We start from the raw sequence: 12,356 nt of genomic DNA on the forward strand, positions 1-12,356 counted from the left end.
TCCCCTGTAATTTATTTGCAGGAAGGTTGTCTCTTTGATTTACTGTATCTCTCTTTGGTAGGATTATGATAAATGAATTGTATGACTCTGGCTGAGCTCATCCAACACCACGTACCGTGCTGGGTCAAGATCCCTCTGAGCATGAAAACCAAGGGGAGATGCTGGGGCTGGGTCTCTTCCGCAGGGAGGAGTGAGTGTTGGTAAATGGGACTTTACAAACTTGACATCACCTTCTGAACTTTTTTAACCTGTCTTTAGGTGTGAGGCTTATGATTTTTGGCTGTGCTTTTCTTTTGCCTCATGTGCAGGGTTTGCAGCGCACGTGTCTGTATGCACATACACTTGCAAAAATTTAAGCAGGTATTTTATTGGGCGCTTTCAGGCACATCAACCAGCATATTTCAATTTACTATATCCTGATACGGATACTGTTTGCTGCTTGTAATTAGAGCATTTCATCCTGCAGTCGCAGCAGGCAGCGGTTTATTGATAAAGTTGTTATATAGTTGCTGAGCAAACACCCCCAAATCTGAGCTTCATTAAGTTATCGCCTGCCCTGCTGCGATGCATCTTCATTGCATGCTGAAATCCATGCCATTGACGGGAGATCCCGGAGGACGTCTGGGGCTGTGCTGTGTGGCCGCAGCTTAATGCATCCCGTCACAAACTGACACAGCATGCTTGTCCTTGGCTGATATATATATATAAATTCTTTCCCTTTCTAACTGAAAGTGGGTTATTATTTTATTTTTTTTGCCACTGCAAATCTTCTCATGCCGGCTGGTGGCCGTGGGTGATGGTGTCATGGCTGACATGTCTTTGCAGAGCAGGCACAGCTGCTCCTCTCCCCTGAGAGGTTCATACAGACCCCCAAACATTGGCATTTTCCTTTAAAATACAGGCAGGAAATGTTTCGTGTTGACTGGTGCTGTTGTTTAGTGCATCCTCTCCCTTCTCAACTGGGTTTGTTATTTGGCAGGTAATCCTTCATAATGAACCCGTGGGAGATTGATGGGGAGAGCTCGTTATGCACTTCCAGAGCAGTTTCACCATCATTCTGTAGCAGCAAAATGCACCATTAAAGGCAGAGAGCCATGGGAATGATGGGATGTAATTAGTTGTTGCTGTAATATTTTTGATTGAAAGTGTATAGATACTGTAAGCGGCTCTTTCAGAAGCTGGTGCCCTCAGGAAACTATTCAGGGAGAGGGGAGAGGCTGATCCTGCTCTTACCCTGCCCGCCTCTCCGGTGCAGTAATTAAACCATCTGGGAGATGTCACGGTGCTCAGGCGGAGCAGCCACCGGCTCCTTCGTGGCACAAAGGGCATGCAGCGGTGCTCCCTCCCGATTACCAGCAGGAACCAGAAGCAGGGGAAGGTCCTGCAGAAGAGACTTTTTGGGTGGGATGTGTGCCCAGCAGCTCACCCATTCGGTTTCTGTGGCAGAGCCGCATGGATCTTGTGTTCCTGCTTTTTCCTAGCTTAGCCTGAAGTTCGGGATGTACTGAAACCTTGCACAGGCGGACCTGGACCGTGTCTGTGGGATGTGGTAGTCAGAAGCATGGTCATGGAGAGCAACCTGTAATTACTCAGGCAACCTTCTGGTGTGTTGCTGGAATCCCTTCATCTATGGGGAAGAGCAAGATTTAAATTCAAAGGATTCCCCCAGCACCTGTAGGATTCCTTTACATTGACATCGAGAGGTGTGATGCAAACCACGAGCAGATAGGTCGTGGTGATGAAAGCCATGATGCAGTCTGGCTTCAGCTTGAAGTCACAACAACCGCGGGAGGGCAGAGCTTGCGGCAGTGTAGCAGCTAATGTTATTTAGCACTAGTCTTTGTAATAAAGCGTCTTGGCTCTGTTTCTCTATAGTTCCCTTTCTCTGGTAATGTCACCAAACTTGGACAGAAGCTTCCCAAGCTGTGCGTTTGCCTTGGGCTGATTTTGCTGAAGCTCTCAGGAGAGAAGGAGGGAGTAGAAAGCAAGTTGGCATTTATGAGCGTGAAATAGAGGGGAAAATATGGTGCTTTGCTTATGGAAAGAAGTCTTGCTTTTGTTCCCCTTCAGAAGGTCTTGCTATGGGGCTGGGACTGCCCAGAGGATGTGCCCTGAGGCTGGACCCTGCGCTGACCCCATCGGCGCTTGTTTTGTGCTCTGCGAGGGCACGTCTGGATGACTCTCTGAAGATCCCCCTGCAGAGCATGCTCTGTCCCTCTGGACCAGAGTCCCACACAGCCACGCACACCCTGCCCCTTGCTCGCCAGCTGCCCTCCTATCTCCCCTCTCCTTCCAAAGATTCAGCTATTGACACACACCTTTGCACTCCCCACGCACCTTGGGGGGCTTATTTCCAGCAGCTGGCATCCTTTCCAAATCTCCCTCTACCCATCTGTTGTTATCAAGCCTTCTCTCTCCTTATTTTGCTTAATTTCTGTCTCTTTCCTCTTGGTTGTCTTAGACATGCCTGTGTCTCTTTGCATATGCCCAGGCACTTGCCTTCAAGTGCCTTAGGCTGGTTCCTGCCATTATCTCTTGTGCAGGAGTGAGAGCTGCTGTTGCTTGCTTTGGGAGAGGGACCGTGTCCCCGAGGCATCTACTGAGGAATGCAGCACTTGGAGAAGTTTCTTTGTTGCCTCCCGAGCAAAAAATTTGTTCTTGTTATCTCTCTTATTTCTTTTTTTCCAGGTGACAGCATGGAAAGGTGATCCGGTTGGGCTGGCTGCCTTGCCTCTGTGTCACTCTGCCCTTAGCCAGACCCCGCTCCCTGCCAGGGAGAACTCGCACCTTCCATGCTGGGGAGGTCTGAGTTACGGGTTTCAGGCTGAGGATTTTGGGAACTAAGTCCCGCTTTGGTTTGGGTAGTTCAGAAAGGTTTTTCTGGAGGAGGCTTAAATCCTCTCAGGGAAGGGTGGTTGGCAAGATGGCATCAGCTGCTGTGACTTGAAAGCTCCTGCAGCGGATGCTGCGCTGCCCTGCTCCGTGCCTGGCTACCCTCGCCCCAGATGACTTCTCCCTGCCGCTTGAGTGATGCCAGCCCACCCCTTGCACCTCCAAGGTGCAGCCGATCCCACCACAGGCATCGGCTCTGGCCACATCTCTCACCCAGTTTGCCCGGGAGGGTGCGGGGAGCCTGTGACAGCAGCGAGTCCTCCCTGCCTGGATCGCACGAGTGCCATCACAGATGGATGCGCTGCTCGGTGGCGAGGATGCTGGTGCATTCTAATTGCTGGCATCTTTACTCGTTATGAGTGTAATTGTGAGTAGACGTTTGTTTTTGTATTGATAATTAGGGACTGGAACAGATGGCGAAGGCTTAGTTTAAAGTAATGTGTCCATTAAAGAAAATCTACTGTATACAGCTGAAGATTCTTCACTCTAAGAGAGCTCAGCTCTCAGTAGCAGAGCTCGTCTTCTCCCGTATGAGGGCTTCAGCCATTACAGCCTGGTCAGCCGCCTTCGACAGAGGCTCAGCTCCCGCAGGCTTCTCCAAGCAAGTGTGCTGAGCTCCCTCCCAGGCAGAGCATCCTCTGGGCATCCGCTGTGCCCACACGCAGGTGGTTGGGTGTGGGAGGAGCTGCTGGAGGAGCGGTACCTTCGTCAGGCGAGGCGAGGGCAGTGTCTTGCCTGCTTTTGCCTGTTGGGCACTGAGCCCACCAGCTGGTGCGGTGGCGGTGCGGGGACCGGCCGGTGCAGGTGGACAGGCAGCATGTGATTCACCTGACATAGCTAACGATGCCGTGCTACATGTAGGAGGCATGGTGAGATGATGTACCCCTGCGGGGGCGGGGTTAATTAATACCCAGTGCCAAATAGTGAGGACTGGTCTTTGCAGCATGACAAGGCAGGGAAGAGGTGGAGAAGTGCGAGGTGTCCGTGCAGCTTGGCTTTTCCATTGATCAGTGATGCTCAGGCGCTGGTCTGCCGTAATCCCCTCGTTAGCAGGCAGAGCAAAGGGGGTTTGCTGCCTCTCCCTCTTTTGCCCACTCTCAAGTGATGGATGGTCGTGGGGGTGTGTGAACCCTGTGTCCCCTCACTGCTGGTGATAATTCACAGCTCAGAGATGGAGACGTGAGTGCTGGAAGCCCCATCTTGTCCCCCCTTTTCTCTGTGAGGACTTGGAACAAGAAGCACCAGCATCTGCAAATCGCCCCTCGCTGCTGAAGGAGGGTGATCAGCAGCCTTAGCCCCGAGCAGCCTGGCCATAAATGCCCCTGTGGGGTTTCCCCTGGGGTCACAGCATCAGTCATACATCCTAGAAAATGAAGTAAAATCCAGGGTTTCATCCAAGAGGAAACAGTGGAGGTCAATGGGAAGTTGCTCAAGCCAAGTCCTTCTGGTGCCAGTGCCTCTGCAGTCACGAGGTTTGGGTGAGCTCAGCAGGAATTTTTAAGCTGAAAGGGTGGATTTAACCATATTGTTTTATTAAAAAAGAAAAAGAAGCAACAAACAAAACAAAGCCCAACAAAGCCAACCAAACTATTTTGCCACCTTATGGATCTTCTTGTATGTGGCAGTGTCCTTGGGAGTCAGGGCTGGATGTAAGCAGGAGATGGTCTGTAGAGGGTCAGGCTTTCAGTGGTGGCTCTTCGCCCTCTTTTTCCTTTGCTTTGCAAATTGCTGTAGAAACGTGGAGCTGTTGAAGTGCAAGTTCTGCATCTGCGGTGGAAACTTCGCGAGCGTGACCACCCTGGCCACAGGCCACACAGGCCCCTTAAAACTCCTGAAACCTCCAAAGTGAAAGCTGCTCTGTGGTTCTTTTCAATTTATTATTTTTTTTCTCTCTGTAGTTATTTTCAAGTCTCCTGCTTCGGGAGCTGCTGTGTGCCATGCTGGCATTGCTGTTGTGCCATCCTGCCTGCTTTCCAAAATATGGAGCCTTTGGGGAGGAACAGAGCAGGAGGGAAAGGGTGAGATTTTTGGAAGGGAGCTGCTGGAAGGGATCCTGGTGGGTGTCGCCTCGGAGCAGAGCTGGTCCTCACGTGCTACAGTCCTACACCGTGGCTGTAGTTTATCAAAAGTACTTTCCTCTGTCATCGCCCCACTGAAAAGTACAACGCCTGGGGAAGGAAGCTGTAAGTGTGTGGCGCAGGAAGGGAGATGGAGTGAAAACCCTTTCTAAACAAACCCCTGCAAGAAAGGCTTTTCCTGTAACTGAGCGTGTCCTTATTTACTGCAGAGAGTGGGTGAGCTGGGTCTGAGTTCCAGCCCAGCCATGCTCCTTGTATCACCCCGGACTCTGTTGTCTCAGTTTCCCCTGCATGGCCCAAGGACACCCTGTTTCCTGTGGGGAAAAACACCAAGCGTTTTAAGGGCTCTTGGAGCATCGCTCCCAGCGTAGCCCTGCCAGGGGGGAGGACTGGAAGATGTTTGCATGGCTTTCGCTTCCATCTTCACATCCATTTATGCATGGGTATGTCTGCCTGCTTACTTGAAGGGCCACGGCAAGGATTAATGACCACTTAATGAGGCAAGGGAAGAAGGGTTTGGTGGTGGTGGGAGGGCAGAGGGTGATGGCAGCAGAAACTTGCTGGAGGTCTGGAGCACGAGCCCCCAGCCCAAAACGGGAGCTTCAGCTGGAATGCATCATTTTTAGCTGGCTTCTGCAGACAGAAAGGCACTGAAACTGTATGAAGTGGCATGCTGTGATAGCGTGAAGACCACCACGCTTTTCTGTTCCCTGCACAGACTGGGGGTGAAACGCCTCCTCTCTGAGGGCACCGTGAGGAACAGGCTGGCAGCATGCAAGGCACCGTGCAAAGCAGCAGGCTGTGGGCTTTGGGGCTCCTTCAGCAGTGCCGCGGCAGCATCCCAGCACTGCTTAGGGGCGCAGAAGCTTTGCAGGCTCCTAAGCACCTTTCTGCTCCATCTTGGGTTTGGGGGTTGCCTTGCTCTCCCTCCATCCGTGGCCACTGACCTCTGGGAGCCAGGCCAAGTTGGCAGCTCTGGTGGGGATTTTGGGAGAGGGAGCGTTTATCACTGGTGGCAGGGTGGGGAGTTCCCGGTCACGCTTCTCCGGCTTCCCATCCCACAGTAGCTGGGCAGAGGGAGGGGTGGGAAGATGAATAGGAGCCTCGTTTCCCGCTTGTGATTGCTGGAGCAGGCATGGAGAGATTAAAAGCAGCAGTCCAACAGCAGTTCATATTCCTGGGCTGATTTTTATTTCCTGACCTTTATTTCTCTGGTTGCACCCATTTTCCGGGTGCTGCAAAGCTGTTGTGAGTACCTGGGACTATGAAGAAAAGGGGAGGGGTGGGGGATGCTCAGCTATGCCAACCAGCACATCTTCTCCTCCCATTTGGTCGAGACACAGGAACTGAGGAAATTAATCGGTATGTCTGCTTGCTGCAAACAAATAAATAAAACCTGGAGGATTTTCCCCATCTGCTTCTATATATTGTTGCTCTCACTATTATTATTGTTGTGTTTTGTTGTTTGTTTTTGGTTTTTTTGTTGTTTTTTTTTTTTTTTTCAGAATAAAAATAGGGAAATGTCAGCTGTATTACAGCTTTTAAATATTTCCCACCAAATTCTCCATTGAAAGACCTCCAGCAGAGGAATACTGCACCAACAATGTGATTTTTATTCACATATTTGAAATCATTCTGACAAATAATAGCTGTGTGGAACAACGAATCAGGGCAGCAGACAGATGTACTGCATAAAAGGGGACGTCTGGTGTTGCAGAGTGAAGCAAGTAGCTCGAGTGAGTTGATGTGACCTGCTGAAAGCCTGTACAGAGGCACTTGGAGCTTTGCCCACAGCGGGCGACTTCACCAGCCTCTTGCTGCTTCCAGGAAGTTAATGCAAACTCCCTGCTCAGGTTTAGACAAGGGTTTGTGTGTGTGTGTAATGACTGCATGAAATGCAGTATCTTTCTTAATTATAAATTTAATTTTTTTTTTAGTTGATAATGCTGTTTTCCTTTTCTAGGCTTGGGAAGGTCAGAGGTGGCAGTGTGGGCTGGCTTCAGGCTGTGACTCTTTGTGAAGAGTGTCGTCCTGCACTGTTTGCTCTGGAGTGAAACTGCCCTTAGCTCACTCAGTGTAGTAGGGCACCTGCTGCTTTATTTCTGAGCAGCTCCAAGGGTCAGATGAACGCTCCGTGAAAGCATCTGAACATTCTTCTTTGGCTCTGTGCTCATAAAATAATAAAAAACTTTGGGAGTAACAACTTTTTATTTCCTTTCCTTGTGTTTCCTCAGAAACTTTGATGGATACGCGGACGGCGACGGCCGAGCTGGGCTGGACCGCCAACCCTCCTTCGGGGGTAAGTGCCACTTGTCCAGCTGGTCCTTCTGTGATCTTGTGGTGTTTGCACTATTTATCTTAGAACGCTGATGGGGAGCCGGGGAAGTGACAGTGGGAGCAGCGGTGCCTCATTGGGCTGGCATGAGGTGGCCAAGGCATCGTTGTGCTGAGCTGTGCGGCTGGTCCAGGGCTGAACATCCCTTCCCTGAACTAGTCCTGGAGTCTTGGTGGAGGTGGAGCTTTTCTCCATCTCTGTGCGCTCTTCTTCCCTGCCTGTCCTCCTCCCAGGTGAAGGGTCTGGCCCTATCACTGCTCTCCATCCCCTCGTTGCACCTTACCTCTCCCTGTGCCAAAAGGCTTGTAATTAGGAAACATTAGCAGCAGGCTCAAAACAGCTTTCATACCTGGAACATCATCCGTAATTGCACTCGGCAGTGCTCTTCCCTGGCTATTAATGTCACTTTTATGAAGTAATGAGGAACAAAACACCCTGAGGCACTTAAAACATCTTTTTTATATAATACGAGCCTTTGAGGAATGGAAGCATAAAATAACCTGACTCACATTCTCCTGGCAGAGAAAGTGAGAGATGGAGCTGCAGGGGGAGAGGAGCAGTGGTAGGAGGGGATGTGAGCTGATGAATGGGAATCACAGTGGGACAGGCAGCCGGTTGGGCAGGGATGGGTACAGCAGTAGGGTCCGTTCCCCGGGCCTTTGGCACCAAAGGGGAAAGCATGCCAGCCTGCATCTTTGTTAGGGTGTGACTGGCTTGGGCAGGTCTTCAAGAAGAAACGAGGTTGCACACCTTCACCAAAGCTGAACCACACATGCAGCGGGTACGAAATCCTCTGCAGGCGTGTCAGAGGCCCTTGAAACGTGGGGCTTTGGCACTGAATTGTTTTGGAAAAAATCTGGGCCTGGGTAAATTGCTGGCAAAATGGAGGGGGACTGCGTGCAGGTGATGGAGATGGGATATAAATAGCTGCCTGCAGCTGCTATTGCTGAAAGCACAAGGCAGGCGGGGAGCCTGCATCATAAGGCATGGCGGTCTCGCCCTCTGTGGAGCAGCAGAGTGAAGCCTCTCCCCATCCCACATCCCTGCATCCTGCTCTGTATCCCTGCATCCGGGCACTGAGAGTTACTGGTGAGTCTTCTCCTTTACAGGAGTGTGTATTAGATCTTCCACAAAGTATTTTAAAATACCAGGACTTCTATTTAAAATCATAGACTCGTTTAGGTTGGAAAAGACTTTTGAGATCAGAGTCCAACTGTTAACCCAGCACTGCCAAGCCCACCTCTAACTACGTCCCTGAGTGCCACATCTGCATGTCTTTTAAATACCCTCAGGAATGGTGGCTCCACCGCCTCCCCGGGCAGCCTGTTCCAGTGCTGGACAGCCCTTTCAGGGAAGAATTTTTTCCTAATATCCAATCTAAACCTTCCACTGGCACAACCTGAGGCCATTTCTTCTTGTACTGTTGCCTGTTACTTGTGAGAAGGGCCTGACCCCACCGCACTACAGCCCCCCTTCAGGCAGCCGTAGGGAGCCATACGGGCCCCCTGAGCCTCCCCCTCCCCAGGCCGAACCCCCCCAGCTCCCTCAGCCGCCCCTCACAGCACTTGTGCTCTGGACCCTTCCCCAGCCCCGTTCCCGTCTCCGGACACGCTCCAGCCCCTCCATGTCCCTCTGGCCGTGAGGGGCCCAACCCTGAGCCCAGGAGTCGAGGGGCGGCCGCAGCGGTGCCGAGCGCAGGGGGACGGGCACTGCCCCGGCCCTGCTGGCCACACTGCCTGGGACACGAGCCAGGCCGCTGCTGGCCGCCTTGGCCACCTGGGCACACGGGGGGCTCCCGCCCAGCCGGCCCAGCCAGCCCCCCCAGGCCCTGTCCCGCCGGGCCCTTCCCAGCCCCCTGCCCCAGCCTGTAGCGCTGCCGGGGGCCGCTGTGCCCCACGGGCAGGGCCCGGCGCTGAGCCCTGCCGACCCTCACCCGCTGGCCTCGGCCCCTCGGCCCGGCCTGCCCAGCCCCCCTGCAGAGCCCCCCGCCCCCCAGCAGCTGCCCTGACTGAGGGGGCACTCGCTCCCCTCGCCCAGCCCGGCGGTGCAGACACGCAGCAGGACGGGCCCCGGCACCTTCCCCGGCACCCAGGGCAGGCTGGCAGGCCCGTAGTGTCCTGGGTCCTCCTTCTGACCCTTCTTGTAGGTGGACATCACATTTGCTGACCTCCAGTCACCTGGGACCTCCCTGGCTCATAGGGTCAGTCTATAGCGTATGTTGGAGAGCGTGACTTCTGTGATGTCCCCTTGCTGGTGGACTGGGCTTTTCTTTGTAACATCAGATGCTTTGGTGGGCAGACACTGAGCATCTTAAGGTGTATTTGGACTCCTGGAGTGAACCTGTAGGTATCATGTCCCAGCTGAAGCAGGTTTTGGAGTAGGTTGGATGCCAGCTGAAAATAAGCAATGTCTCCCTCTCGCTCCAGGCATGTAGTAGTCTTTACGAGCTGCCTGGTTACAGCACTGTTTTAGGGTTTATCTCATTTAGTAGCTCACAACAAATATTTGAGGGCAGATTTGTGCCACTTCCTGGCATGTCTGGGGGTAATGGCCAGTATCTGGGTGAGGCTTGTCCAGAGTGCAGATGTCGGGGAGGGTTTGCAGACCGTGACCCATCCAGACAGCCCGGCATAAAGGCACTGAGATACACACGATTTCTGCTTGAGCTGGAGTCAACAAAGACCCCAGATGTCGTTGTTATGGTCTTGTTTTTAGTCTTTGATTCCCAAAAGCAGCCAACCTGGGGCTGTGCTATTTCTTTTTCAGCCAACTGCTGAAAGATGGGGTAAGAAACCAAAAGCTTACTCTCTGCCTTCCTTCATCCAAGACCTGAGAGTGTACTGGCAGCCTTGCTTTGGGGCTTAGCAACGAGCCGTAGCATTACAGGAACAACCAAAGAAGAGGACCAGAGGGGGAAGCAAAGAAACGAGAGGAAGAAGAGCAGCAGCCATCTGTAAATGGGACCTTCCTGCTCCTTGGGATAGGAGGGAGGAGACAGAAGGATGCTTCTGTCCATTTCTGGGGTGTCGGCTCCTTCTTCTAGGCTTCTCTCATCTCTCTTGGGCTGTTGGTACAGGGGTTTGATGAGCTCTCTTTCCTGACCCTGGGGTTGCCATCAGCATGGGCTTCATGCAGGCTTTGGGTTCCTTTGGGTGGTGGTGTCCCCTCATGGTGTGCTGAGCTCCAAGAGTGACTTCACCCTACTTCACAGATGTGCCCTGGGGCTCAGGGGGTGCCGCTGGTGTTAATGCTGGGGCACTGGTGCCAGCCGGGCAGCAGCGGCTGTGGTCCCTGGGGGCTGTCTGTGACGGGACATGGGCTCTTCTGCTCTTCCTGATGGGTGTGCTTTAAATCTTGGTGGAGACAGAAAACATTGTCTTAATCCCCAGCTCCCTGTGAATATTTAGTGGGTTCTCTTCAAAATGATGCATTTGTCATTGTTACAGCATTGATGGCAGCAGCTGCTGGCGCTGCGAGTCTTTCCAGCCACGGGGACCTGCTGCTCTTCAGTGCCCAGTTGCAGGAATGCTCAACATGAGGGTTGCACAAAGGGGCATCAGGATCTGTCCCCAAACCCTCATGAGGGTTTTCCAAGTGGCATTTCATGTCATTCCCAGCCGTGGGCAGCCCTGTGTGCTGGGTGCCTGAAGTGCAGCAGGGTCTACTGGCAGGTTTTGGCTCTTGAGTTTTGAGGGTCCATTTGCAACGCCACCTCCACCCCCTCCCCAAACAAGCAGCAAAGCAGGGGATGCTCAGTGGAAGGAGCTGGTGAAAGAGCCGGCTCCCTGATGGGCACTGTGAATAAAAGGGTAGTGGTCAGGTCCCCAGCCAGGGTGCAGGAGCAGGGGCAGGATGAAGAAGAGGATTCCTGCAGCAAAGACAGCAGAGCAGTGGGCCTGGTGTTCATGCTGGCGGGTGAGCAGTGGAAGAGAGCTTGTTGTCTGGTGTTAATTGGATGACAAGGCTGTAATGCAAAGCCTGGGTGGGAATGGGAAACAATGCCACCTGCCTCGATCGCGGAGGACCTTGCAGGTTTGTCATGTGAAAAGGTGTCTGGTAATGCAAAGGCATTGAATGCACACATGTTGTTCAGGGTAGAGAGAGGTTTTTGCAGTGCTTTCATGACATAGGATGAAAAGGGAGAGCACTTGGCTGGATGTGTGAGGTCTTATCGTGGGTTTGGTAAACGTTGATTGCCAACAGCGTGCAACCTTGAGCTATGATCTTTGTTTAAACTTAGTGGAGCTGAGTAGGTGGACCTGGAAGCAAATGTCCTGCTGCACTTCTTGGCAGTGTGTAGAGGACCCTGCTTTGAAAAACAAATAAAACCCTGTATTTTTTAATATCAGGGCTTTGGTTTACAAGGGGGAAGGTTGGGGAGCAGGTAAGGAGTGTGTTTGTTTAATGGAAAATGGAAGAGGGCAAAATCTGTAAGGTTGCAGGGTTGGTCATGGTGCATCAGCTGTTTGGGAAGACTCAAAGGGGCAGGTTGGCATCGCTTGTCTGCTTTTGCGCCCCCATGTAAGCACAAACATGTGTGAGTGCTGCTATAGCATCGCTCCTGGAAATTATGCATGATATTCAGAGTGCTGCTTAAAGATTGCCATATGAATAATGCTGTTATGAGGAGACTGTAAACATGGATTAGTTAAAATGAATGGATTATGAGGTTGTAAATCTGTCTGTAGGACTCTAATGCCATCATAGACTATTCGCAGTTTGCCGCTGTCCCTTAATTGAAATTGTAGCCTGGATTATATTAATGCCCTTCTATAAATCGAATTGCAAATCTATATTCTTTCTCTCCACGGCGGTTATGTTTTATTTAGTTAGTTTTCTTTGCCGGGGGAAAATGGTCCCATTGTGCCGAGAGCCTGGGGTCAGGCTTGCTCTCCAGCCCACGTGCTGGCTTGGGCTTTAATGAAGCTGTAGCTTCCTTGCTGCTTTCCCTCCCACCTCTGGGTGCTTGAACCATATTTCTTCCCATTTTTACGTCTGCGAAGGCAGCTGCTGATGTGGAAAGATTTTTTAGCATCAGCTGGGAGCAATGG

At 52.0% G+C, this 12,356-nt stretch overlaps 1 protein-coding gene across 1 annotated transcript in view; it reads left to right on the forward strand.

Annotated features, from left to right (window-relative positions):
* The window catches only part of EPHB1 (EPH receptor B1), an 86,009-nt gene that overhangs the window by 18,773 nt on the left and 54,880 nt on the right, over window positions 1-12,356 (forward strand). Inside the window, exon 2 of the mRNA XM_080409742.1 lies at window positions 7,205-7,269. Coding sequence (XP_080265868.1) covers window positions 7,205-7,269 — 65 coding nt within the window. The remainder of the gene's footprint in view (window positions 1-7,204; window positions 7,270-12,356) is intronic.

This window comes from Falco punctatus (assembly GCF_963210335.1).
Source record: "Falco punctatus genome assembly, chromosome: 13".
Classification (NCBI taxonomy): Eukaryota; Metazoa; Chordata; class Aves; order Falconiformes; family Falconidae; genus Falco; species Falco punctatus.